This window comes from Gobio gobio (assembly GCF_949357685.1).
Source record: "Gobio gobio genome assembly, chromosome: 19".
NCBI classification, from domain to species: domain Eukaryota; kingdom Metazoa; phylum Chordata; class Actinopteri; order Cypriniformes; family Gobionidae; genus Gobio; species Gobio gobio.
The window spans coordinates 40,554,794-40,582,647 of NC_137112.1; the positions used below are offsets into that span (position 1 = coordinate 40,554,794).

The 27,854-nt window shown below is 39.5% G+C and overlaps 1 protein-coding gene across 1 annotated transcript in view; it reads left to right on the forward strand.

Annotated features, from left to right (window-relative positions):
* Positions 1–27,854, forward strand: part of thsd7bb (thrombospondin, type I, domain containing 7Bb) — a 127,553-nt gene that overhangs the window by 20,077 nt on the left and 79,622 nt on the right. The window contains exon 4 of the mRNA XM_079844379.1: positions 26,029–26,181. Coding sequence (XP_079700505.1) covers positions 26,055–26,181 — 127 coding nt within the window. The 5' untranslated portion in view covers positions 26,029–26,054. The remainder of the gene's footprint in view (positions 1–26,028; positions 26,182–27,854) is intronic.

Here is a 27,854-nt window from a genome sequence, read left to right on the forward strand (position 1 = left end):
GCGGAGAAGTGCATCATGTCAGAATCACATATAATAAAAAATCTAACTTTATCATTATGAATATAAACAAATAAGATGTATTTTCATACTCACTATCAAGCTAGAATACCGATACTGGTAAAGTTTAAAATACACACACAACACAGTGTCTACGACACACACAGATACAAGATAAAAACATCAGTAAACATAGGTAGAGAATATAAAAACAAACCAAGGGCCGAAATAAACGTGCAGGTAAAGTTCCCGGTGAACATGGTAAAAGAGTTTAGACAGAGGGTAGTAGCTAAAACTAACTTAGTTCTAAAAAAAAGTTCCTGGATGCGGTGTACTAGCTTTTAACCATGCATTTTATTATCTAAAGTTACATTTTGCGAAATTCAACATGACAGCGATCAACTTGAGCTAAGCATATTGTGTATTTATCATCTCTACTAATGGCTCGCTAAGTGTATAACATTGTAACTTTATGCTAAGTAATGTTATGTTAGCTATATTAGGCAGCAACGTGTGCTAGTGAGACATGCTTCATGAAAACATAAACCAAAAAAATGTATTATCAGAATGAAAGATTACCTGTCCAGCAGAAATACAGCCTCTTGAACTCCTCAAATCAAACGGGTGCACCAGGGTTGCCAGGTTTTCACAACAAAATCCGCCCAATTGCTACTCAAAACTAGCCCAAAACAAGCCCAATCGTGTTTCTCCAGTAAAAATCGCATTTGGGGGGTAAAATATGTGTCTTTTTGGTAGGACTGCCTGCTAAAATTCACAAATCCCGGGGCAAAATATCATATAATTGGGGTCGCTTCAACTCGCGGACATGAGAAACAGCCCGCGGCAACAGTGTTTGAAGTAGCCCGACTCGGCAACACTGGGGTGCGCGCATGTGGGCAGATCCTGGAGCAAAAGCTGCGGTAGCCATGGTAGCGAGAGAGAGTGACAGTCGCCCAAGCCAATCACTTGTTTCGTCCCGGACGAAAATAATGAGCAGTGTTTATTGCAGATTAAAAAGTCTAGAGTCACTCGATTTTTATACTCTCTTTTTCAGAGTACTTACATTTTAATTATGTATTGACATATAAAGAAAGTTGAAACAAATTTGGACAAAAGTGTTTTAGATCATTCTTACCTACCCTACCTTTAAGTGTTAAACAAAAATGAAAAGCAGGTGATTCGGTTACAAGAGTTGGTGTATCATCAGGCTACCTGTGACTTCATCCTGAATTGTAAAGAGAACTCATCTGAGCATGAAACATATGGCCGCTGTCTTTTCCTGCCCCACTTTTTAATTAAATTTTCCACTAAGGTTGAGGCTGGCAAAGGCTTACCTGTGGTCTTCACAGATGGGCTGCTAATGGCTCTAATTTTCAGTGTCATCTCTCTCAAACCAATTTCTTATTTGCTTTTGTCCCTCTCTCTTTCCAACTTGTCTCTCTATCCGACTGTCGAAAAAAGTCTATCGAACTGTTTATCCATCTGCCTAACAATTTCACTGTCTATTTGTCTAGTATCGATCTGTCTATCTATCTATCTATCTATCTATCTATCTATCTATCTATCTATCTATCTATCTATCTATCTATCTATCTATCTATCTATCTATCTATCTATCTATCTATCTATCTATCTATCTATCTATCTATCTATCTATCTATCTATCTATCTATCTATCTATCTATCTATCTATCTATCTATCTATCTATCTATCTATCTATCTATCTATCTATCTATCTATCTATCTATCTATCTATCTATCTATCTATCTATCTATCTATCTATCTATCTATCTATCTATCTATCTATCTATCTATCTATCTATCTATCTATCTATCGATCGTCTGTCTGACACCCTTACAACTCCTCAACTTAAATTTTTTTTTGTTTTACATTTTGTCCTATATCCTTTTTTTTACTCTCCATGTCTCCATTTGTGCTCCATTCTTCCTTTGTCACTTCCCTTTCTTTGCACACCGGCTGAAATCTTGCTGTCACTTTGACAGATCTATGTTGTGATGGATTTGCGTGTGTATCCATCTATACAGACATAAAATATTTGTGCGTCCATTTTATGGCTCCGAGGGTCATGAATTTGGAATGGGCCCATGCATCGGTGCTTTGTTCAGATCCATTGTGAGAGAAGAATGCAGTGTGCATTTGTGATGTGAACATGTGATTCCCGTGTTACAAGTGCACATTAGTGACAGACGATTGAATGAGTGTGCTGTGGACTGGAGTGTGTTGTGAGGGTTAAAGCCCATTGCGTGATTCATAATTAATACTATTGTTTTCATAATTTATATGGAATGGGTACAGTAGTTGGGGGCACTTAGTAATCACATTTTTGCTTGGTAATTATGTTAATTTCATTTGAAAAAGGGGCAGGCACAGTACCAAACATATGCACACTGGTCTTTTGAAAGTTTAAAAGTGCATTTGAATGTAATTGGAGTTTATTTTTGATCTCAGAGGAAGCATTTATGCTGTTTTTGTCCAGAATGATTTTAATTGTGCTGTTGAATTAAACGTCGAATGTGTTGCCGTGTTGTGAACAGCTCTGGCTCCTCGCTTGGGTTGTTCCATTTAATAATTAAGGGATATAATTATAATTAATGTTATGTTTCAAAGACTTTTCCAAACAACAATTTCCCACTGGGAAAATCATTGATTTAGTCTGGGAAGGAGGGTCAGGTGAAGTTTTTTTTTCTAAAGTCCTATTTGAAATGGGTGAATGAGAGAGACTAAAGTGTGCTCGCATGTTTGTGAGAGCGAGCGCGTCTGTGTGTTGTTTCCTCTCCGCGGAAATCAATCCAAACATGGAGTGCCGGAGCACTCATTGCTATTCACATGCGCGTCTGTCTGTATCATATCTTTAAATCTGCTAATTAACCTCATTACGACGCTCAGCCTGCAGGGGATCCAGTGTAAACCAAAGCATACGCTCATACACACATAGATCCGACATAAAAACTCCACAAACTAATGCAGGCTGCTTCCCCAGTTTAATTATGAAAAGCCCATGATTGAATAATTAATACTGTTGGGTCGCCCTCAGCATCTCACTAAGCAGAGGCCAAGTGGTCATTGTGGTGCAGATAGACATGCTCTAAATAATCCAAACAGACAGACCTCTGTTAATTGTCACCTGCCAAAAACATGACCCATGCAACTAAGATTATACCCTTCACCACACAAAGCACACAGTACAAACCTTCTGTATAGGTTTACACACACCCTAAATGTGGATCATTACCAAAACATCAGGGCCCTCATTTATTAGTTTCTATATTTTGTCCTACGAATGAAATTTTGAATGTGCCTAGAAAATCCGTATTTATCAAATATGCGCGCACAGTTCTTACGCACATGAGTAAGCAATCATTGTTAAAGGGGTGGTAAAACATATTATTTCGAAGGCTTGATTGTGTTTGTGGGGTGCACTGTAACATGTGTTCATGCTTCGTTTTTAAAAAATTGCATTATTTTTCATATATTCTACCTTTATTCTACACTGCTCTGTCCCTCCTTGTAAAAACGGTCTGATGGTTTCCGGGTTGAATGAAGCCAGTCCCTCAAAAATACGCAATGGGCTCAGATTGGTTAGCTGGCACAGTGTGTTGTGATTTGCTAACCGCCTACTGCACGTTTGTCGGAAACATCACGCCCCTTACCTTTATCGGTAGACTGGGCTTTGGTAGTATTAGAAACAATGGCGTCAATAAAACCATACCAATTTGAGCCCGAATCAGACCCAGACAATTTTAGTGAAGATGATCGAGCAGAACCTGTTCAGTCCTCAAGTGTAAAGACTGCGGAGTGATCGCTACTGAATGGCACTGTTACTTTTTTATTTTTAGAACGATTATAGCCAAATATCTGTCGCAAGAACTATTAAAGCTACACTATGTAACTTTTCCGTCCACTAGAGGTCGCCTGTTCAAAACAAAGGCGTAGTTTGATGACGCCACATTTGAGGACATGTGGTCTTCACCTCACAGCCGGTGGAAAAGAGTCAGGATAGGACTCGGGCAGAAATCATGTTCATGGATGCGATTATTAACATTACTGTAGTGAAGCAGAGCAGGACCGAGTGTTGTGGAGCTGAGCAAGGCCGCAGGAGCTATTGAAGAGCGGGACTGTTATTATGGCATAGTCACTGGCGGGACTTTTATTATGACACGGTCACCGGCGCCACTTCCTCTTTTCCAGTCATGAGTAGGGTTGGGAATCGTGAGAAATTTTCCGGTTCCGGTTCCGGTTCTGGTTCCGGTTCCGCCTAACGATTCCGGATTCCGATTCCGGTTCCATTAAAATTATTAAACAAATAGTGGTAAAGGAAAAAGGCACAATACGCAACTCAAACAATCCATTTTGTGTTTATTACTTGCTCTAAAATTTATTTACAGGTTGGCAATGTCAAAAAAGTCCTGTACTGTATATATATTACAGTATTAATTAAGCCATTCTTGCAACACATTTTTTTTCAAATGAACACCTCTGAAATTATCTTATTACATTTTATCTCTCTGTCTCTGAATAAAACCAAGTTATAAATTATATTTATTAGATATATTTATGAATTAGTTGTATATTAATTTAATAGTAATTCAGTTATTCAGTGAACTTGTAAATAATAAATTGCAATTCAGCATTACAAAGGTAATTGTGCCTAAACGCTTACCTAAACCATGGTGACTCAACGGTTGACAAATATATATATATAATATATATATTTGTATATAATTACGCGGCAGGCAGCGTAATTAATATTCATGATGAGGTGAGCCAGGGTTGTCAGGTTTTCACAACAAAACCCGCACAATTGCTACTCAAAACTATCCCAAAACAAGCCCAATCGCGTTTCAGGGGGGCTTCTCCGGTAAAATTCGCATTTCCGGGGCTAAATATCACATAATTGGGGTCGCTTCAACCCGCGGACATGAAACACAGCACGCGGCAACAGTGGAAAACGGGAAAGCGGGAAAGCCACGGACTTGGCAACACTGGCTGTCACTCGCTATTAAAGGATACGCTTCCAGCATTTCGCACACACATTGCACCAGAACCGTTTTCGGAACCGAAACTTAGGAATTTCGCGCGGTTCTGGTATTTTTCAAAAATCAGTTTCGGTTCTGCATAAGAACCGGTTCTCGGTTCCCAACCCTAGTCATGAGTGTGAGGTAACGCAACTCTGTTTATCGTATTAGATATATCTGAGTGTGTTGAAAAGGAAGTTATGACGTTCGCTCGGCGGCTGCTATGACACTTGTTCACACTGCAGTGAGAGTACAGCGTTTCTGCAAAATAAAACCGAGGGTAACGCAGATATGACGCAATCGACAGGCGACTCCCTCAAACGCATAGCTCACACGTCCTGGTTCCTTTCTCACGATTTACAAATAGTTGGAAACATTTGGGATATTCTAAGTACTCAACTGAACAAAATATATAACACTGGCCTAGTGGTTTTTGGATATTTTACTGCAAAAATCTTACATAGTTCACCTTTAACCCAAAACGAACACTAAACATTGGCTTTACTAGTAGCCAAATCAAACACAGAACCATGTTTAGCATGCTCGTAGATAAACAATACATAAAAGCTCTAATCAAAGAATAATTTGCACTAATTCCAAGTTCGCTGTTGAGATTTAAAAAAAAGTTTGTAACGTTAGGGGTTCGTTGGATAACGTTAAGTATGAATGAGCATTTAACAAACTGGTTTGCAGAACAGCGTTGTCATTAGTTTACTTCCTTGCTGCAACGTACAATTAACAATACAAACTATTACAGGAAAACACATCGACGAAAAATAAATCATACTTACAGGTTGTGGCCTGTAAACAGATTCTGTTTTTAAATCCATCTTTCAGGACAAGCCGTTGTGCGCATCCTTCATTGAGCTCGCGAAGATTGTGGAAGCTTTCCTCCGTGAAATGAGCCGCGCGTGCCCGTTGTGCATTCACACTGCCGTTTGTCTCGCGCAGCTGAACCGCAGCTCGTGTATTGCAAATACAGACGAATATTGTCCATTATGTCACATTTCCCTGTCTTCTCCTCCGACCCCTGTCTGTCTCGTGCTTTGATTTATGATGGGCAGCATATATCTTCTGCAGATGCGACCTGTTCCCCTCTGTCTCATACACACATGCATATAACATGTTGTATGTTAAACGCACTGCAACGCACCCCCGTCCCTAGGAAGGCTGAACAAAGTGGAGCTGCAATCCGGATGAAAATAACAGCGTTTCGTCGGCATTGTGGCAACAACACTCCAGCCTACAAACTATACCACAACAGCTCTTCCCCACAGCAATACAAAATGGCCTCTCCCCCCCCTTATTTAATATTCTCGGAGGAGGGGTTTATGTAAATATTGGGGCTGGTGATGTCTGTAGTCCCTACCGGCAGTTTGCTGTAGTCCAGAAATTGATTTCTTTAAAAGCAAATATCTCCCTTTGCTTTAAACTTTGAACGTTGTAACTTTGCAGATGTTGTTTATGCTCAAACAGCAACATTACACACTAGCTAAAGTTAGAAAAGTGAAATCGTGGTTTACCACCCCTTTAATAAATCCTGCATGTGCGTAAGTACCATAGACTTGGTCGGCATTACTGGGAACACCCACGAAACGTCATATCAGCCATATGCCGTGGGGGAAAACAAGCCATTAGAATGAATCCACGTAGACCTTGTTAGATGCTTTATCTTTACTCTTTGTAATGATTACGATTTATTTTTGCTTGATGCAGTCCCAAAAAGTTGCCATGTGGCGTTCTGCACCTCTAGTAAGTTAAAAATCCCTGATCTGAAGTTTTATACTGCCAAATAAACAGACGGAGCCGTTCGTCAATTCCGAAAGCCTGCAATACGTCCATTACAATTAAACATGTGCACTACATGATGCTGGTATTATTGTAAAGATTAAAAAAAGAGATTTCATTAATTGCAATGGCAAAAGTTTGTTGAACACTCAAACTGCATCAGAAATGCAGTCAATTTATCATTAAAAAATTTTTTCACGATGAGCGATCACATACCCACATAATGCGCAAGGTTATTAATGTACAAAACATTCAAAAGTCTTCTTTATTTCCTGATGGGGAGGGCTGGGCTCATGCTAATGCTTCAAGCTGATAGTCACATTATATGTACGACACTTGTACATTTTCTTTTCAAAATGTGTGCTGCTCCCACAAATATTACACAATATAATAGCTAGGCTACTTCATAAATCACCCAGTCTTTTGATGAAGACGGTTGCTATAAAAAAGTTAATAAAAAAACGTTGCTATTGTCAGTAATTCTAATAATATTGTGACACTGACATGTCAACTCCAAATATCAATTTCATAGCACAAGACACGTTTTATGATCATTTTAAAACGTTAAATGTATGTAATACATACTTTAAATCCATTAAATTCAGGAACACTGATTTAAGGTCTTCATGGAAAGACTGGGTGATTTATGAAGTAAGCATGTCATACCTAGCCTATATGGGGGTCGGCGGAGCAGCAGGCATTTTGACTAGAAAATGACACCTCTGGACATTGATTCCATTGGGTCGTTTATCAGTCACAGATACTGTACGGACAATCTGACCCAATATGGCTCAGTTTTTCTATATATCTTGCTCTGTCGAGTGGCAAAAGTGATTCTACACTGGGTTAACCCCATGCATTTACATTGTGGGGAATGGACTGTTTTCCCCCAAGTCACGCCCCCAGCTATGACACGACACCGACCAAGTCTACACTCACCTAAAGGATTATTAGGAACACCTGTTCAATTTCTCATTAATGCAATTATCTAATCAACCAATCACATGGCAGTTGCTTCAATGCATTTAGGGGTGTGGTCCTGGTCAAGACAGTCTCCTGAACTCCAAACTGAATGTCAGAATGGGAAAGAAAGGTGATTTAAGCAATTTTGAGCGTGGCATGGTTGTTGGTGCCAGACGGGCCGGTCTGAGTATTTCACAATCTGCTCAGTTACTGGGATTTTCACGCACAACCATTTCTAGGGTTTACAAAGAATGGTGTGAAAAGGGAAAAACATCCAGTATGCAGCAGTCCTGTGGGCGAAAATGCCTTGTTGATGCTAGAGGTCAGAGGAGAATGGGCCGACTGATTCAAGCTGATAGAAGAGCAACTTTGACTGAAATAACCACTCATTACAACCGAGGTATGCAGCAAAGCATTTGTGAAGCCACAACACGCACAACCTTGAGGCGGATGGGCTACAACAGCAGAAGACCCCACCGGGTACCACTTACCTGCACTACAAATAGGAAAAAGAGGCTACCATTTGCACAAGCTCACCAAAATTGGACAGTTGAAGACTGGAAAAATGTTGCCTGGTCTGATGAGTCTCGATTTTTGTTGAAACATTCAGATGGTAGAGTCAGAATTTGGCGTAAACAGAATGAGAACATGGATCCATCATGCCTTGTTACCACTGTGCAGGCTGGTGGTGGTGGTGGTGTAATGGTGTGGGGGATGTTTTCTTGGCACACTTTAGGCCCCTTAGTGCCAATTGGGCATCGTTTAAATGCCACGGCCTACCTGAGCATTGTTTCTGACCATGTCCATCCCTTTATGACCACCATGTACCCATCCTCTGATGGCTACTTCCAGCAGGATAATGCACCATGTCACAAAGCTCGAATCATTTCAAATTGGTTTCTTGAACATGACAATGAGTTCACTGTACTAAAATGGCCCCCACAGTCACCAGATCTCAAGCCAATAGAGCATCTTTGGGATGTGGTGGAACGGGAGCTTCATGCCCTGGATGTGCATCCCACAAATCTCCATCAACTGCAAGATGCTATCCTATCAATATGGGCCAATATTTCTAAAGAATGCTTTCAGCACCTTGTTGAATCAATGCCACATAGAATTAGGCAGTTCTGAAGGCGAAAGGGGGTCAAACACAGTATTAGTATGGTGTTCCTAATAATCCTTTAGGTGAATGTATGCTCGTTCAGGCACACGCGCACACGCAGCGGCCATTGTAAGTCCACAAGACCGAAAGTGCACATGAAGTGTGCCTTTTGGGACAGGGCCACAGTCAGTAGCAATCGGAAACGCCTCCAATTAACCATATATGGTGAGAACACTTCCCTTTATAAAACACGTGATTGTTATTTTTCCTCAATAATGGCAAAGGGAGCAAAGAAGAGGAACTTCACAAACACAGAATGAGTCGCGCAATGACGTTTAACAACGACAAATATGCATCACAAATGATATGCATGTTAACAGAATGAAACCCTTTTCTGTTTACATCATTAAATACATTGGTTGAGAGTGCTTTTATGGCGATGTAGGTGCAGTCTAGCAAGTATAGCATGAAAGCCCCATTTTATTTCAGCTTGTTGAGGATTTCGGATGTAGGTTGGGGCCAAGGAAATAATTGCATCTTACATTTACCACAGCTGTCTTTTAAAGGGTTTAACACCAATTATGCATTGGGTTTAAAACTACAAAAACTATAAATTAAGTGATTTATAATTTAAAGGAAACACAGGACATTATGTGGATTGCTTAATGCATACTGTGACACTCTTAAATGCTTTTTATGTGTAGTGTCGCTATTCTACCACTAGATTCTCTACGTAAGCTTGCTCGGAGGTGTGCTTATTTTTACACACATTTCTACATATAAGTACAAGTTGGTAGATCCCACACTTTGCGTGAAACTATTCTTACGCACTCTGTGCGTACGCACTGTTGATAAATGAGGGCCCAGGATTCAACCTCTAAAATCACAAAATCTGGTCTAGTAAACCCGTTTGTATTTTGCAGGGCACAATGACTGTGGTCTTCCATGCAGCTTTGGCGGCTTTGTACGTAATCATATCAATGACTGAAAATTGCAGTTATTCAAAGACAGGCTTGACTGAAACTATGGATCAGAACTTTTCAACAACAGGCAGTTAGACGATCAAAGTCAGTCCGCAGATAAAATTTCAGATATATGGATAAAGACTTGGCAAATTGGCGATTGCTCTGTTAGTACGGTTCATTTTATTAAATGTGAGCGCTCCCATTCGAACCCTGTTGCGCTCCAAACAAGCAAGGAACATGAATGCAACACGGACCAAAGACATCTAATCGAACCAAAAACAGGTCATGATGTCACATGATACAAGCCTAAAAAGGACAGAATGCTGAAGCATACTCGTCTTAGGAGTTACGTTGCCCATTACAGTTTGGTTCAGGCGTCAGAAATGCCGTATCCTTGCAGCAGATCTTCGTTTGTGTACAACGGAGAAACTCCTGGAGGTGTTTGGACTCCTTTACACGTTTTATAAATTCTTCACAAGTTCTCAAGGGGTCAAAATTGCATCATTACGTATACGCACATATAATGAGCACATTTGGTCCAAAAGCAATTTTATTTTGGTCCGAACCACAGTATGCTTGCATCATCAAGCTGTGAAGGTGCCAAAATGGAAAGAGTTGCTTGCATCACTTTGTTGTCCTTTTTTTAAACTTTGGTTTTGTTTCCAAAGTGTCAGCACATGACGGCCCTTTCCGCCGCAAATGTACTACTTCTCTAAAGAACGTAGGAGTCCATTTCTGCTGAAGGCAAGTAGAAATGAGCTATACATTCTGCTTGTAGTGTGTCAGTCACGCCTGTCAGGAAAGTGAGCGAGAACACACACAAACTCACAGTTTTCATACATCATCACTTCCACGATTTAGTATGACTGTGTTTGTATCACCAGCGAACTGTACGGTTCACGGTGGAGTCCACCAGAGATTGGAAACCAGCGTTAACCTCATCCAAATGAACTCTGACTTCAATCAAACCCAGGTCGCTCCAAACGTACTAGTGTGAAAGCAACTTAAATTAGCATTTTAAAGAAAAGCGGTGATGGTTGCAAGCTTTCTGGGCGTAATTTTGCTCCACTTTACTGTGGTTACAAATACATTTCTGACTAACTGAAAGTAACAATGAAAAAGGATATATTCTATTAGCAATGGTTGTGGTTTTGATTCTCAAGGAACACAGATACTGATAAAATAATATCTTGAATGTGCTACCACTTTTCGTGCTAGATAGTATGACAGATGTGTTAACAATAAATCCATGTTTGCAGTAAAGACAAATTATACAACGTGCAGTCAAGTGAGCATTATGATAGTTGGCGCTTCTTCAGTCTCTTGGTTTATTTGATCACTGATTTGATTTGCTACACACTTGAAGGTTCCTGGTATCAGGCATCATATGAGAGAGTCTCAGCATCTGCTGTGCAAAAATAAATTGTTTGTGAGTGAGAATGATTTACAGTAGACACGTCTAAAGCAGTGCAGTGTGTTCGACATTTCCGTTCACTTCAGTTGGTTCCTCACTGTAAAAAACATATGGTTAAATTTGCTTAAAAAAACAAGCAGCTGTAGTCACCATAAAAAAAATTCAGGTATTACAGGATGGCATACTGGTGCCTATATATTTTACGGTTTATAACAATATATTTCAGTGATATAATGTTAATATACCAAATTACTTGAACTGCTAAATCTGAAAAAAAAAAACTGTGGAATGTTACTATTTTTCCACTGTAAATATGTTAATTAATCACAAAAACTATATACATATATATATAAATAAATATATATATATATATATATATATATATATATTACATTGATGCACTGGTGGTGCTGTAATGCATTGGTAGATTTATCAAAAAGCATAGACAGCGATATGACTCTAAAATGCAACATAATTAGATAATTACTTTTTGGAAGCTGTGAAAGTAATGTGTTTCTTTTTTTTATTAAACCAGAATGTGTAGAATTTGTACCTTTTAGCTGCATATTAGCACCGTAAGGTGTTTTTTTAATATTAGAAGTCTTCTTCTTTTCACCGTTTCCATGCACTGAATATACCTAATGCTGCTTGCAGTATAGACAGTTTTCTTGATTATAATGGAAGCAATTTTGTTGCATTACGGGGGTGGGGGGGGGGGGGGGTGGCTGGTAATCCCGACGTTATGGGGACAAAATGTCCCCACAAAGATGGCAATATCCGAAATCCTCATCCTTGTGGGGACATTTTAAGGTCCCCATGAGGAAAACATCTTATAAATCAGACTAAGTGATGTTTTTTGAAAATGTAAAAATGCAGAATGTCTCCTGTGATGGGTAGGTTTAGGGGCAGTGTAGGGGGATAGAATATACGGTATGTACGGTATAAATAAAAACCATTACACCTATGGAAAGTCCCCATAAAGCATGAAAACCCAACGTGTGTGTGTGTGTGTGTGTGTGTGTGTGTGTGTGTGTGTGTGTGTGTGTGTGTGTGTGTGTGTGTGTGTGTGTGTGTGTCCTATTAAAAGGAATTCAATTATTAAAGGATTAAAGGGGATTTGAGGAAATAAAGAAAAATAAATTAGAACTGCAAAAGTTCCATTTCTGTTGTAGTTATGAGGTAAATTATTTGCAAATAATATATATATTTTTTAATAAGCACACATTCACTCTTATTTTTGTCTGCCTAAGATGTAAAAATGCAAAACGTTTCTTGTCACATCAAATTAATTTATGATTTACATAAATAATGTCATATTTTCAATTCAAAATGGTGAAACTTCATAAAAAAATCACTTTGATATTACTGTTGGTCACTGAATATTTTAAAACAGTTGTCAAATATTAAATGTTTAGTTACTTATATCTTACGACGCACTCTTTCACTGCAACAACTAAAGCGTTGCGTTGGAATTTGCACCAAGCAGCACTGAAGCTTCCGTGCCTCGATCGCCCCCCGGTGGCCGGTCCCAGTATAGCTCCTAAACCCCACCCCTCCATGTATTAGAATGGACGCGAGACACACTAAACAATTCAATTACACTTCAAATAATTGTTTCCTAAAGATGGTTTCTGTCATTTTAGGCAGTTTTTATTACGATGATTTCATTTCAAGTGTTTCGTTTTCTAAATAAGTTTATAAGTGAGTTATTTGATGCTATAAAAAACGGGCGGTGTGTCGTCATGATTGACAGCTGAGATTGACGGCTTCTCTGAGTGAAGTTGTCACTGAGGCACTAACAGACTTTTTTCGGGATTTCGGGGAGGAGATTGGAGCTTTAGCTTTAATTTCTACATTTCTATAACTGTTTATTTCACACCAACATAATTAATTGTTCTGCATCTGTGAGAGTGTGGGCGGGCTTTTGATAGAGCGCTGTTAGACCGCTGAGGTGGCCTAGAAATCTAGACGCACCCTAGCGGCAGCAAATCTAATTTGCAGCCAAGGCGTCTAGCAACTCTCCGTTGGCTTGCGAGCTGGAAAAACCTAACTCTATTCAGGCCAATCACATCGTGTATAAAGTCGGTGGGCGGGCTTAACATAATGACAGCAGAGGTGCGACGGTTCCGCATTCTACTTGAAAACAAAGAAGCTGGCAAACAGCGGCCTTTCGAAACGGCTTTGGCCGCGACTCTGGAAGACAAAGCTTTTCTTTGAGAAAAGAACAAAGAACGGCACTGAAGTCATTCTTATAAAAGGAAGATGTGTTCTGAGTTTTGCCGACTGGATAAGACAAAAGTTTATCAACTAGCTCCGCTTAACCTTCTTCGTTCGTTGCTCTGGTTGGTTGTAGCGCTATCCTATTGTGTGCAGAGGGAATTTGAAAGACAACCGTTTATCCCGCCACTCAGATTGAGCCCTGCCGATGGTGAGTTCCCAGACCCAACATCTTAATGTGGGTCTGGCTTGTCAGGCTAGCGCTTAGGCAGACCAACCTAAAAATGTAACATTTTACTTTTGTTATCCTAGCAGCAAACAGAGCAGTGTGTAATGGAGTACAACAGAGCAGCATCTAGAATATCAAATATTGGTGGGGACAATTTATAATTATTCGGGGGGGACTTGTACCCCTCAATGTCTATGGTGTTTACAGCCCTGCGGTACACCCATGACAAGTGGTTGTACCCCTCAAGGTAAAGTTTTTGCACTATATTTTTTTCTTTTATTATGAGATGCTTTTGAGATGTATTTCTGTCGTAAGATTGATATTCACATCTAGAATGCAACATACACATCTAACATATATGTTGCCCTATTCTAAAGTTGTCTTTTTTATCATTCTAATTGAAAGTTACAAACCAGACACTAGTATTCAGCTGTTTGATCTCAAAGGTGTGGAACTTCCGATGGAGAGGTTCGGGACTTTGTGAAACTATGAAGTTGTGCTAGAGTCTGAGAACTAGAGAGATAACCCTACAGTGATGCTATAGAGACATCAAAGGACTGACAGCAGCTGGTCAAAGTGTCTGAAGCATCTGAAGTTTGGCAGAGATAGAGTGTCCACACTGGCACTGAGGATTTTTAGAAGCAACCTAGGACATCACATGAGCTGTTAATATTCTGGTAGGCTTGCAACCATGTTTTGTTTTATTTTTTTACACAGTAAACACAAATAAGTTGGCAAAACACTGAGGCAATCAGTTACATACATTTTTAAAGTTAAAATTTAAGCAAGCAGAACTTGCAGATTTTTATTTTGGATTCATACATTTTAATTGCTCTTAACTTCAAATATTTGAGTAAGCTAATTCATACATTGAAATTAAAATGATCAACTTAAATATTTTTACTTGTGGAAACGTGGCTAGCTTTAACTAGATAATACAATAAATGCTACCTTGCTAATTGGTAACACTATGGCTGAACCCGAAATCGCCCCCTATACCCTCAAATAGGGCATTATTTGAGGGGGCAGTCATATGTATTGGTGTCCGAAACCATAGTGGACATTATTGAGAGCACTCATTCAATCCCACATTGCACCGCGATAACAAGTGGACAGCCGATGTACACTCAACGGCTAGTGTTTTGATAGCATTTGTATAGCATAGCACTTGCTGAATGAGGTCAGCAATATAAAACATTTAACACTGTATATCTGTTCTCAAACGAAGCTCATGCTCCACTTGATGGTACCCAGCCCCATCCATTATATACATCCTTGTATTTCTGTACCTGTCACTATACGATCAGAAGGACCGCTTCCAAATCTATCAATGCTAACGCACTGACGAATCTTTCATGAACATAGCGTTCACAGATAAAACAAGAAAGCGTTATAAAAACAATGTTAAAGTGTCGACATTTGTCTGAAAGTTTCTTTCAGTTGTTTCAAATGAGAGTTGAGGCAGTGACTCCAGCTCTCAAAGATCCTCAGCCTCGCGGCTAAGAATCACAATGGGACTATGAAGAACAGATGAAAGAAAAGACAATCAAAGACAACTCAAAAACATGTTGAGTTTGCTCTAAGTGAATCACTTTGAAATCCACTTCCTGGTCTGTTTTTATGCAGAATCTCTCATTAGTGTGGCACGCATGAAAACAGTATTTCAATCTGTGTGAAAATGAGCTCAAAGACTAATAAACTTTCTTCCTCTCTTCCTCTGTCTCTTCAGTTCTACAGCAGTAAGTCTTTGCTGTTTGTCCAATGTTGTTTTATTGAATGACTGATGCTGTCACTGAGAGGTCCTCAACATAGCAGTTTGCTTTCATCTCAGCTATAGGAGAAGGCATAGTTTCTGATGCACTTGAACAAGGTCCAATATTAGATTTTTGCTGCACTGGCCAATGTTGGGTAAATATACTGGCCATAAATCTTCCTCACAGGCCACAAAATTGTATTTTACATCATTTTTAATATTAAAGCTATATTTTCTTCCCTTAGGCAATGCAATTTTTCCATTGTTTTCTCCGGTGAATGTTACCATGTGACTCTCAGCATCATATACGAGATCTCTACTGAAACTACATCTGATACATGATTGTGTTGCTCATATTTTCATGTTGGTGGTTTAATCACTTGTTTGGTCTTAAAGCAGGTACATACTAATATTAAATTACAGTTAAAATAATAATTATAGGAAAATATTGTTAGAAGACTTACAAGTCCTGGCATGTTTTCTTTAGTAGAAACGAGTACTTTTTTTTTTTTTTTTTTGTCCTTTACATCAGTGTCAGGCTATCAATTGGAACAATTTTGATGAAACCATGTATTATTTGCAGTTTCTATTAAAGTGACCGGTCGATTGAAGAACTTTGAGATATTCGCCAAAGCTAATTTTACTTGCATTTGGTGCCTTGTGAATGCAAATTCTGAACCCTGAACTTTCTGATATGTGGTGGACTGCATTGAAGCAATCTCAAAGCCCTTGCATGTGTCTGTAATTGCAATCACTCAATTTTTCATATACACTTTACCAATTAAAGGTCTACACCTCATCCTATTTAAGTCCTAGCCGTCTCCAGCCACCAAGGAAATTACAAGAACAGATGTTCAATCCAGTAGCTGCGCACAGCTCTCATTTGAACCCTATATAAAGTACGTTTTATTGATTCTTTCATTTCCACTTGGCTTCATAAGTGTATTTGCGACAGTTTCCAGCTGAGCTGGAGCTGGTTTGGTCATATATAGCTGCCATATGGTTCCTGCTGCAGAGCTTGGGTCCTCAGCAGGGTCTGTGTCCTAATTGAACTGTAATTGACTCAGCAGCAGGGAAGGTCAGTTTGTCACCTAGCACTGCATACAGTGGGCCGTCGAGCCTGTTACCTGATCCGTCCAGTAATGACTCATGCCACAGTCTCCAAGAGACTCTTTTTACAAGATAAAATAGGAAATTGATGCACATATTTATGAACGCACACACCGAAGCAGCATATCAAGTGAACTAGAGAAAACGTACACACGCTGTGACATGTGCATTAACATTGACACTAAAGTAATTACCTAATGTTGACGCCATTGACTTTTGAGTGTCTGTTTTCTAATGTGATTTACTCTCCTCACAATTACTCATATGTTCTGGAGGGGGGGGAAACAGACATTTATTTAAATTGTATTTCATTTTAAATGTTTTATTAATATTGAATTTAAAAATATATATATATATTTATTTAATTTATTTAAATTTTTTAAAAGAAATGAATACTCATCAAGGATGCATTAAAACAGTAAAAACATTTATAATGTTATAAAAACATACATTTATTTTGCTATTCATCCGAGAATCCTGAAATAAATGTATCTAGGTTTCCTCAAAAATATTAAGCAGCGCAACTGATAAAAATGTAATGAGTAAAGAGTAATGCCTGCTGAAAATTCAGCTTTGCCATGACAGGAATAAATTACATTTTCACTCTCTCCCCGTCAGCGTAAAAAAAAAAAAAGTTGCCAGACACCGCCAGGGTTTTTGACCATTTTCACAAAAATGTAATGGCCCATAGAATATTTTGTTGTATGAATGTCTGAGCATCAAAAGAAAGAGCAGAGATCTGCTTTTAAACAAACAAACTAAAAAATATTCTAGCTTCATGCATTCCTTATCCTTATCAACACTTGAATATGGGCACGTTTCATGAAAAAAGCAACATTTTGAACAAAAAGCTGAGAAAATCACGTTTTTGTCAAAGACTACATCCAGATCAGATTCAGAGCAATGATCAAATACAGATATAGTAGATCAAGTCCATCAACACCCCTAATGCTTGCAAAATCCTATAGCTCTTTCTGGGTCGACATTTCATTCAGTAAGATTAGGCAGTTTTGATTAATATGATGTTTAATGTTGATGATCACGTTATTTTACATTTGCATCTGCTTACAAACGATCGCTTGTTTTTTTGAGTCTTCTTCGCCTGTGTTTTGATCAGGAGATTCTGTACTCATTCAGAGGAAGCGTAATAGCGCCCCCTAGCATATATCAGTGAAAACACGGAAACACAGAAAATTCCGTGTTTGGCAGGGAAGTGTTTTCTCACAAAAAACTGAATATTCTGTGTTTGGCGGGGAAAAAGTTAAAATAAATTTAAATAGAAAACAGTTACTTTCAAACAGTAATAATATTTCACAATATTTCTTTTTTTTTATCAAATAAATCAAGAACTTCTGACACGACACGACACAGGTACAAAACTCGACAAGAGACAATGGAAACATGAGGACTATTTATACACATTATTTATTTATTCACTACTGAGCAAACAAGGAACGTCTGTGAACAATCAAAACAGAACCAATGAGAAAAAAGGACAGAAACGCATGTAAAATAACCAGTAAGAACATGACACATAAGACAAGGGAAGCACAATACATGATCACATGATGGGAAGGGAATCACATGACAAGAACTAGGAAACATGACTTAGGCCTTGTCCCAAATGGCACCCAAAACCCTCGCGGTCTTCCTACGAGTCCGCAGTTTCATGACATAACGCCGCTTTGACTGTCAGGAAGAAATCCGCAGCGTAACCCGCACTGGTGCGGGCTCGGCAGAAGTCCGCATCGAGGGCACATACCGACCGCAAAGGGGGCGCTCGTGAGCACCCTTCTGAGACCTATAATGACAAATGGGAGACCCTACGGTCTTAACGGACACATGCACTGCACGCATACGCCATTGTAAGTCCACAAGACCGAAAGTGCAAATGAAGTGTGCCATTTGGGACAGGGCCTAAGTAAACTTCAAAATAAAGAAACAAGAACATGATTAAAACTCAAAACCAAACGTGACAATCATAACATCCCCAAACCTTTGAACAGTATAGTGAAAATTCCAAACTGATCTGGACATGCAGTGGAATAAACATGGTACATTTGAAAATATGAAAAATGGACATCAGGGGCACATTCAAGCTCAAAGCGCAACGTTTTGCTATGGTTTCCGGCTTGAACGACATGTTTCCTGGAAACGGTGTGCAACGGGGTATGAGATACATTTTCTCTTGTTTGGTGGTGTGTCAAAAATGTCAGCCCAATCATTTCGCACAATGGGTCCAAGTAAAGTCGTTTACAAATGTGTCTGCTGCAGCTCGGTATACGCAACAATTGAAGATATTAGAAGACATGTTTGTCGTAAGAGTTTTATAGTAAAAATATAGCATGTCAACATGATGATGTAGATTTTTAGCTTCATTGCAAGGCAAGTTTGTTTATATTTCAAATTTCATACACAATGGTTATTAAGTGCTTTACATAAAAATTAGAAAGAAATTAAAGAGTATAAAAAAAGCAAGAACTAGAAATAAAATGATTTAAATTATAACTGATTACCAGGAGATAAAAAAGGTTCATTAAATGGGATGGGGATGTTCTCTTTTATTCTGAACGGCAATGGCAGTGACTGCATCGAGCGTATTTTTGCAGTATTAAACACGTATTTATACCGTTTTCAGTATGCTCTGAAAATTCTTCAAAAATAACACAAAGAATGGCCTTCTCAGCGGCCATAGTTGCAACTCTTGCGTCATCAAAACAAAGCTTTGCAATGTTTTGTCGGGGCTGGCTGTTATTTGGTCCAGACTAAAACCTAGCATCATTAACCATGTGCTACAAAATCTTTCTTTTAACAGTGCAATTCAATACACAATCAATGTGTTTGCACGGTGTGAAAGAGCATTGTTAAATGCCAAACTTGAAAGTTCTTTTAGAAGTTGCTCTCTTCATTAATGTAACCTATGCGTTTACTCGTTAATTATCATGATTGAGAAAATAAGATCTCTGATTCATAAAGAATCAACATCTGTGAGAGCAGCCTCTGCAATAACGCAAAATTATCTCAGTTGTCCTCCAGGTTAATTACTACAATACTGTTGAAGTAAAGGTTAAACAAAGGTGAGTTGTGTTGGCATTTAACTTGGATATGAGTTCCTCCACACCTGAAGCGTGAACATTTGAGTCAACTCTAAAGCTCAAGCGTGGGAGACGTTACGGGTAAATTTTAACACGGGAGTTAAATGTTTTAAATGAGAAGGCATTCCGAGGCTGGCATTATGAAAATGTCATAGCACTTCTAGCGTGTGAAAAGGGATTTCAAGGGGTGAGACGTCCTGCAAACCCAGCGGAAAATTGCCATGGATGTGAATGTGCTTGTTATTGCTATGATTAAAGCTACAAAAAGACTTCTAAATGCATGCATTTGTATTTAAACGGCTGAAACAGACTACCTAGAATAGAGCGCTTATATTAGGAAAGGGGGTATTTGTGTACGTCCTGTGGGCTTAATGATGCCTGTATGCTGGAGATTAAGATAAATTTGTTCATTATTTGTATCTTTACACCCTCTCGACCCTAAAAACAGAACTGAAGATTTCTAGGTTTAATGAAAAGGATGCACCCATTTAATCAGCCAAACAAACTATTTAATTAAACTTTTCAATGAGCCACGCAATTCCTCAAATCAGTCCGCCCTTCTTGAAAAAGAAGTGTTTTAATCAGGCAGTCATTTGTATATCTTCTACTTTGTGTGTGTGTGTGTGTGTGTGTGTGTGTGTGTGTGTGTGTGTGTGTGTGTGTGTGTGTGTGTGTGTGTGTGTGTGTGTGTGTGTGTGTGTGTGTGTGTGTGTGTGTGTGTGTGTGTGTGTGTGTGTGTGTGTGTGTGTGTGTGTGTGTGTGTGTGTGTGTGTGTGTGTGTGTGTGTGTGTGTGTGTGTGTGTGTGTGTGTGTGTGTGTGTGTGTGTGTGTGTGTGTGTGTGTGCGTGATACATTGGAGTCTGCACATGTGTGAGAGCCCGTGAGTGAATGGAGCCCTGTCGAAACTGATTAGCTTTGTAATTACTCTCCGGTCAGCGCTAACAGACATGTTTAATGCTATGCGTCAATCTACAGTCTCACGATGGAACGAGTGGGGCATTTTTAGATAACAGGACTTGGAGGAAAGGCGAGAGCTGCGTCTTGAAGCTCACTTCAGTTGTGACAGGCCTTTCAAACTGTATGACAAAGCCAAGGCAGCTAACCAAACATTTGATGAAGATCCAGTCAGTGTTGTGCTGAAGGGAATTTGATTTACATTTTTGGATGGGAATTGGAGTGATATGGAGATTATAGCAAAGGGAAGAGACAGATGTGGAGAAAGAAGAGGAATTATCTCTCAGAAACATCATGGGAAATGCAGTGGAAAGTTATGGAGCTGAGTAGCTAACAAAGATGAGGCTAGTAAAGAGTCTTAGAAGCAGAAATAAGAGCTGTTTGTAGACAATTGCAGCTATAGTGAACCTTCGGGAAAATCACAATCAAGGGGTGTTTCTTTAAATGTGGGCTTGTGTATATATGTTATATACTAAGTTTTGGGAAGCCTGCCTTTACATGCATATGAATTTAAATGACATCACATTCTAAATCCGTAGGGTTTAATCCACAGTAATTCACCCACCCTTTGCAGCTATAACACCTTCAACCCTTCTGGGAAGGCTTTCAACAAGGTTTAGGAGTGTGTCTATGGGAATTTTTGACCATTCTTCTAGAAGTGCATTTGTGAGGTCAGGCACCGATGTTGGACGAGAAGGCCTGGCTCACAGTCTCCGCTCTAATTCATCCAAAAGGTGTTCTGTCAGGTTGAGGTCAGGACTCTGTGCAGGCCAGTCAAATTCCTTCACACCAAACTCGCTCTTCTATGTCTTTATGGACCTTGCTACCTTATGCCTTGTTCACTGGTGCACAGTCATGTTAGAACAGGACGGGACCATCCCCAAATTGTTCCCACAATGTTTGGAGCATGAAATTGTCCAAAATGTCTTGGTATGCTGAAGCATTAAGAGTTCCTTTCACCGTAACTAAGGGGCCAAGCCCAACCCTGAAAAGCAACCCCACACCAGGCTTGGATGCAGCTGCTCGGCCATGGAAACCCATTCCATGAAGCTCTCCAAACACTGTTCTTGAGCTAATCTGAAGGCCCCACGAAGTTTGGAGGTCTGTAGCTATTGACTCTACAGAAAGTTGGCCACTTCTGCGCACTGTGCGCCTCAGCATGTGCTGACCCCGCTCTGTGATTTTTCGTGGTTTCCATTTTATTATAATACCACTAACTGTTGACTGTGGAATATTTAGTAGTGAGGAAATTTCACGAATGGACTTATTGCACAGGTGGCAACCTATCACGGTACCGTGCTTGAATTCACTGAGCTCCTGAGAGCAACCCATTCTTTCACAAATGTTTGTAGAAGCGTCTGCATATCTAGGTGCTTGATTTTATACACCTGTGGCCATGGAAGTGTTTTGAACACCTGAATTCAGTGATTTGGAGGGGTTTCCCAATACTTTTGGCAATATAGTGTATATGTGTATGCTCACCAAGGCTCATTTAAACAAAAATACAGTAAAAAGAAAAGTAATTAAACTTTAAAATGTAACTAAAAATGTATTAATATTTCAACATCATTACTCCAGTCTTTAGTATCACATGATCATTCAGAAATGATCTGATTTGGTGCTCAAGAAGCATTTCTTATTATTATCAATGTTGAAAATGGTTGTGCTGTTTAATATGTTTTATTGAAACTCTGATCCATTTCAGTATTTTTTGTTGAATAGAAAGTTCAAAGGAAACGCATTTATTTGAAATAGAAATCAGAAATAGAAGACGGCCCCATATATAATATATAAATAATTTAATAAATATTGCAAAATATATCATTTTGAAAATATTCTCTTAATTCTTTTTCTTGATACATTTTATTTTATTTTTGTTACACACTGTATTGCACCATACCTTAGCATGCATGGCAAATGCTGTTCTATTCCAAATGATATTATCCAAAACCATACAAACTTGTTGAGGTATTGATGCAGAAGTAGTCAAACAGAAAGAAACAAACAGTTTTAGGCCCACTCTGAGATCCTTCATAACGAGGGTTAATTGAGTATTTCTTGTCTGAAACAGATGTTACAGTGGAGATCCACAATTAGTTAGTGGCTCTTTGGACTTTATTACCTCTGTAATTTAGACATTCAGCTAATGAAATTGATAATACTGATAATTAAAAATAATCTCTATGCAGTATTTTGTCACCATATCTCCTTTACCTTTTGTCTGTTCTCTCTTTCCCTCCTCTTCTTTTCAACCTTTCTTCTCTCCCCTAAGTAATGGATTTGACATGGCGGGAATGTGGCAGACGTAATTTAGCTGAGTGGAATCAGCCACGGCTCTTTGTGTCCTGTTCATCTCTTTAAATGTTCTCCTTGAGCAGAACACAAGCTTCATCCAGTCAGCTCTAACGAGCGCCAATGAATTCCCTTCAAGAGACTGCATGGATATTTCTCCCCCTCAGGAAGGTGTTTATATGTGCCTTAGAGAAAGAAGAATAAAACGAGATAAAGAGGGAGAGAAAGATACAGAGGAAGGATTTCACAGGTTTAGCTTTCGTGTAAATGTGTTCAATGTCTCCAGGGAGGTATTCTTCACTGGCAGATCCTAGATTACTTCTCACTTCCTCTGGTTGATCGTGCTAAAACTTCTATACGTATTTAAACCAACATGTAGGTAATGAAACACATCTGGATCTGTGGCTGGAAGTTAATTAGTACTAATCAGTAAAATAGAAGCTGAAGCACTTTGTTCTGTTATGTGCTAGACAAGGATTTTATAAAACTATTTTATATATTTGAATATATCATTGCATAATTTTTCATTATTTATTCCATTTTGACTCATTTCAAAGGCAGGTCTTGTCTGGCCAACTACATTATTTTCTTGATAAAATTAACCTCATTTTCAATGTATTTTTGCTTGTTTGTTTTTTTCCTACTGTCTATGTATGTTTTCTGTGTTGCAGAGGTTGCTCATATTTTAAATAAAAAACTTTTAAAAAGAAAATGCTTACAATAATGTGTTCAAAATGTTCACCAGATGAAATTAACATGCAGAGGAGGAAACATGCAGAACACATAACGTAAGAGGCAGGTGACATCATGAACTAGGAAACTATAAAGCCTAACAGTGCAATGTTAGCTTCTGTGTCTTCAACAAGCACTATATGTGAAATTGTCTGTCCTATTTATTTTTGTCTGTCAAAAACAAGTATAATAGTATGGTGAGCAAACAGCAGCACCAGTAAAGATTGTGTACCGGTATTCATCCCTGTCCCCGTTACATCACGGATGGGGATACACATGATCTTTGTGTTGTTTGTTTGGGAGTGGAGCATGCACAGTCTGCATTCGAGGGTGCAGGCTGTGTACATTGTGAGCAGCTCCCCCTGGAACGAGCCATTCTACTCGAGCCCTCTTCGAGGAGGTTAGTGGTTTGGGTCCCGAAGGCACAGCAGCAATCTAGATCTTGGGGATCGCAAATGGATCTATCAGAGGGGTTTGAGATGGGCCCTGCCCTTTCTCAGCCTTCACCTGACAGATCCAGTGCCTTCTCCCAGTGTGTGGAAGCACGCGCTGTGGTTCCTTCCACACCGGGTGAGGCACCAGCGCTTCACATATCCAGCTCTGAGAAGTTGGATGTGGAAATTGCTGCTGCTGGAGATTCTGAGGATTCGCCATCTCAGTCTCCAGCATATGAGGAACTGGTGGAGGTTGTGCGTTGGGGTCAAAAAGAGTGTGCTGATTCCATCACAAAGAACTACATTTCTGGCCGTGGTATGGGATTTGACGACTATGCAAGCTTGTCTGTCTCCAGCGTGTATATAGTCAATCCTATTAGCAAAAAGAATAAAGAATAAAGCTTGGTCAGTCACTTGCTGTCAAGCAGTTTCAGAGACTGCTGGGTCTGATGGCAGTGGCGTCCAACATTATACCTTTTGGCCTGTTGTACACGAGGCCCCTACAGGGGTGGAGCAGGTGTGGGAAAGATTCGGCCAAGCTCAAGTGGATCTGTTTGCATCTCGAGAGACATCTCACTGTCCACTTTGGTTCTTCCTCACACATCCAGCTCCTCTCAGACTGGACGCTATGGTACAGATGCAGCCAAGGCTATGTCTGTATGCATTTCCCCCGATTGCTCTGCTCCCGGGAGTTCTGGAGAGAGTTTGCAGAGACATGATCCATCTCATCTTGATAGCCCCGTGATGGTCGGGCAGAGTATGGTTCTCGAATCTTGTGTCTATTCTTGATGGCTCTCCGTGGGAGATTCCAATCAGGATGGACCTTCTGTCTCAAGCAGGGGCTCAATATTTTACCCCCGTCCAGAACTGTGGAAGCTGTGGGCTTGTCAGACCAGCTCATAGAATTAGGTCTGTCAACTGAGGTTGTGGAGACCATTCTTCAATCCAGAGCTCACTCCACAAGGAAATTGTATGCCCTGAAGTGGAGAGTTTTCACTTCTTGGTGCAGTGGTCGTCAGCTGGACCCAGTTAACTGCCCGGTTGGTACAGTGCTGGAGTTCCTGCAAGAGCGATTTACTGCAGGGTTAGCCCCGTCCACTTTAAAGGTTTATGTGGCAGCCATAGCTGCTTACCACATTCCTTTGAGTGGTACGTCTTTAGGTAGAATCCTTGGGAACACGGTTCCTCCATGGCACATTGAGGCTGAGGCCTGCAGTACGCACTAGGGTACCGGCTTGGGATTTGGCCGTGGTGCTCCAAGGCTTATCCCTGGCTCCCTTTGAGCCTGTTGAAGAGCTTCCAGTCAAGTTTTTGACTCTTGAGTCTTCTATATCTTCTCTTAAAAGGATAGGAGATATTCAAGCACTGTCGGTTGCCCCATCGTGTTTGAAATTTCCACCAGGTATGGTAAAGCTGTATGCATGTATGTTATTTCTTTTAATTTTATTATTAATTTGTGCTTATGTCGCTCAAATAGAGCGCTTAGCCAGCTACAGAGAAACTGGTAGTCAGGCAACAGACAAGTGACAAATCTTGTGTGGCTACGTCACTTCACGGATTCTACCAGGCCAGCACGGTTCGAATTCCGGGCCGAGAACAGTTTGTAATTATACCGTGCCGTACCAGGCTCAAATGGAAACACAATTAGAACCGTTCCTTACCATTCTAATAAACGTTCGGCCTGACGGTGGAAAAGCTGCTGAAGGAGGGACTAGAAACCAGATTATTAAAAATTTTGTCCAGTAAGCAATCACTTCAAAACCACCCACAACATCATAGAAACTGCATGCAAACAAGTATTTTTCAGAAAATATTAAATTGCTAATGTGTTATCATATCTGATGTCTAATTTTCCATGAAACTGGACATAAGATGTCTTAACTTTCTAGATCTAACTATAGTGACTACTGTAACTTGTAACTAATGTGTGTATTTCTGTTGCAGGTTAGATGCCAACAGGCTGACAGAAGATGGCATTTCTGAGGCACGAGATTACCATTGTGTTCTCCCTGTGGGCTTCCGGCCTTTATGTAGCACTCATGTCTCCTCCACTGAGAGCAGAAGCACCAAAAAGAAGCCAGTACATCTGGAAAACAGGTGGGTTGCCAATATTTCATCAAAAAATGTTTTCTTGGGAAGACAATTAATTTACTCTGTCCCTAGCTAAATAGCTAAATAATGAGTATTTTTCCAGCATGATGATTTGCCATCAGTTACTCGCTGTCATGTTGTTACAAACCTGTATGACCTTCTTTCTTCTGTAGAACACAAAAAGGCGACTTAATATGGCCAAAAGTCCATATCAAAAGAACTATTCGTTCAGATACTACTCTCATGAATGTGCCATAGGGAGCTACGGTTTTCAATTAATAACAATCTATCATTTAAAGACTGAATATATTGCACATTGCACAAGATACTTTTATGGTACTTTTGTGGCCATTTTTGGATCTTGACTCTACCATTTGCTTTGAGAATGACCAAGATACCCTTAAAGGGATAGTTCACCCTAAAATGAAAATGAAGTAAAAAATGACTCTAATGTTCTAATGTCGTATGTCCTTCTTTCTTTTATGGACCACAAAAGGAGAATAAAAAAAATTAAAAAATCCCGATCGCGCTCGCCCATATAATGGCAGTGAATAGCAACCAGCATCAAGCCTTTTAAGAAAAGATGCAAAAGTATCACAGAATGATCCCATGTGACATGTGCTGTATATTCCAAGTGTACAATAGGGTTTAGTGAAAAGCAAATTGAAATGTAATGTATTATTCAACAAAATTCTTGACCTTGTCCATTGGTGTTCCGAGCACGGCTGCACAACGTGCGCATTCGTTCGACTCTGTTCGTGCTCGCCGTTTACTCCGTCTTGCCCAGAAAAGGCACTCAAGTTGTGAGAAATCAAGATAAACAAAAACACAACATGAAATTCAACCCATGTACCTTCTGAGGTGAATATATCCATTGTATTTGTCATACCAAGAAGTTATCACGTTCACAACATCTGTCAGCTGTCATTCTGACTGTCGTCAGACAAACAGAGTTCCAGTCCAGTGTTATTTGACTAAGCACATGGACAATTTTTTTGGATTTCTTGTTGATGCTTGATGCTGGTAACTATTCGCTTATTATATGAATGAGTGCAAGCAGGACATTTTCTTTTATTCACCTTTTGTGGCCCATAAAAGAAAGAAGGGCATACGGCATTAGAACAACACCAGGGTGAATACATGTAAATGATGACTTAACTAACCCTTTAAAAAGCCTTTTCAAATAGTCATACAGTATTAGTCACGGTGTGAGGGTGGGTACATTCTGACATACAGTAATTTTCTTTTTTTCCATGAATTCTATCTTTAATAGTGTACAGGGTAAATCGTAGAGTATGTTTACACGATAACCATGTACTACAAACAGACGACAACATTGTCAAAACGACCCCTGTTCACACTAATCTGCGAAAATGACTAAAAAGGCTGTATTATGCATGTCAGGCATGCTTGAACATGTAATGACATCACCGTTTTCACTGATTCGCGTTTTTGTTGTTTATATGGAGACGGTAAACGTATAGTTTTCAAAAGCTTGCGTTTTCAGGCTCCCAAAATGCTGTTGTCGTGTAAATAAACGGCCAAAATGCATAAAATGTTTGCCGTTTTCAGTTAAAAACTGTCGTGTAAACATAGCCGCAGTGTGATATTTTACACAGACAAGAAATGAATCCATTATTATAGGATTTTCAGAAATGCTAAACACACATTTTGTGTTT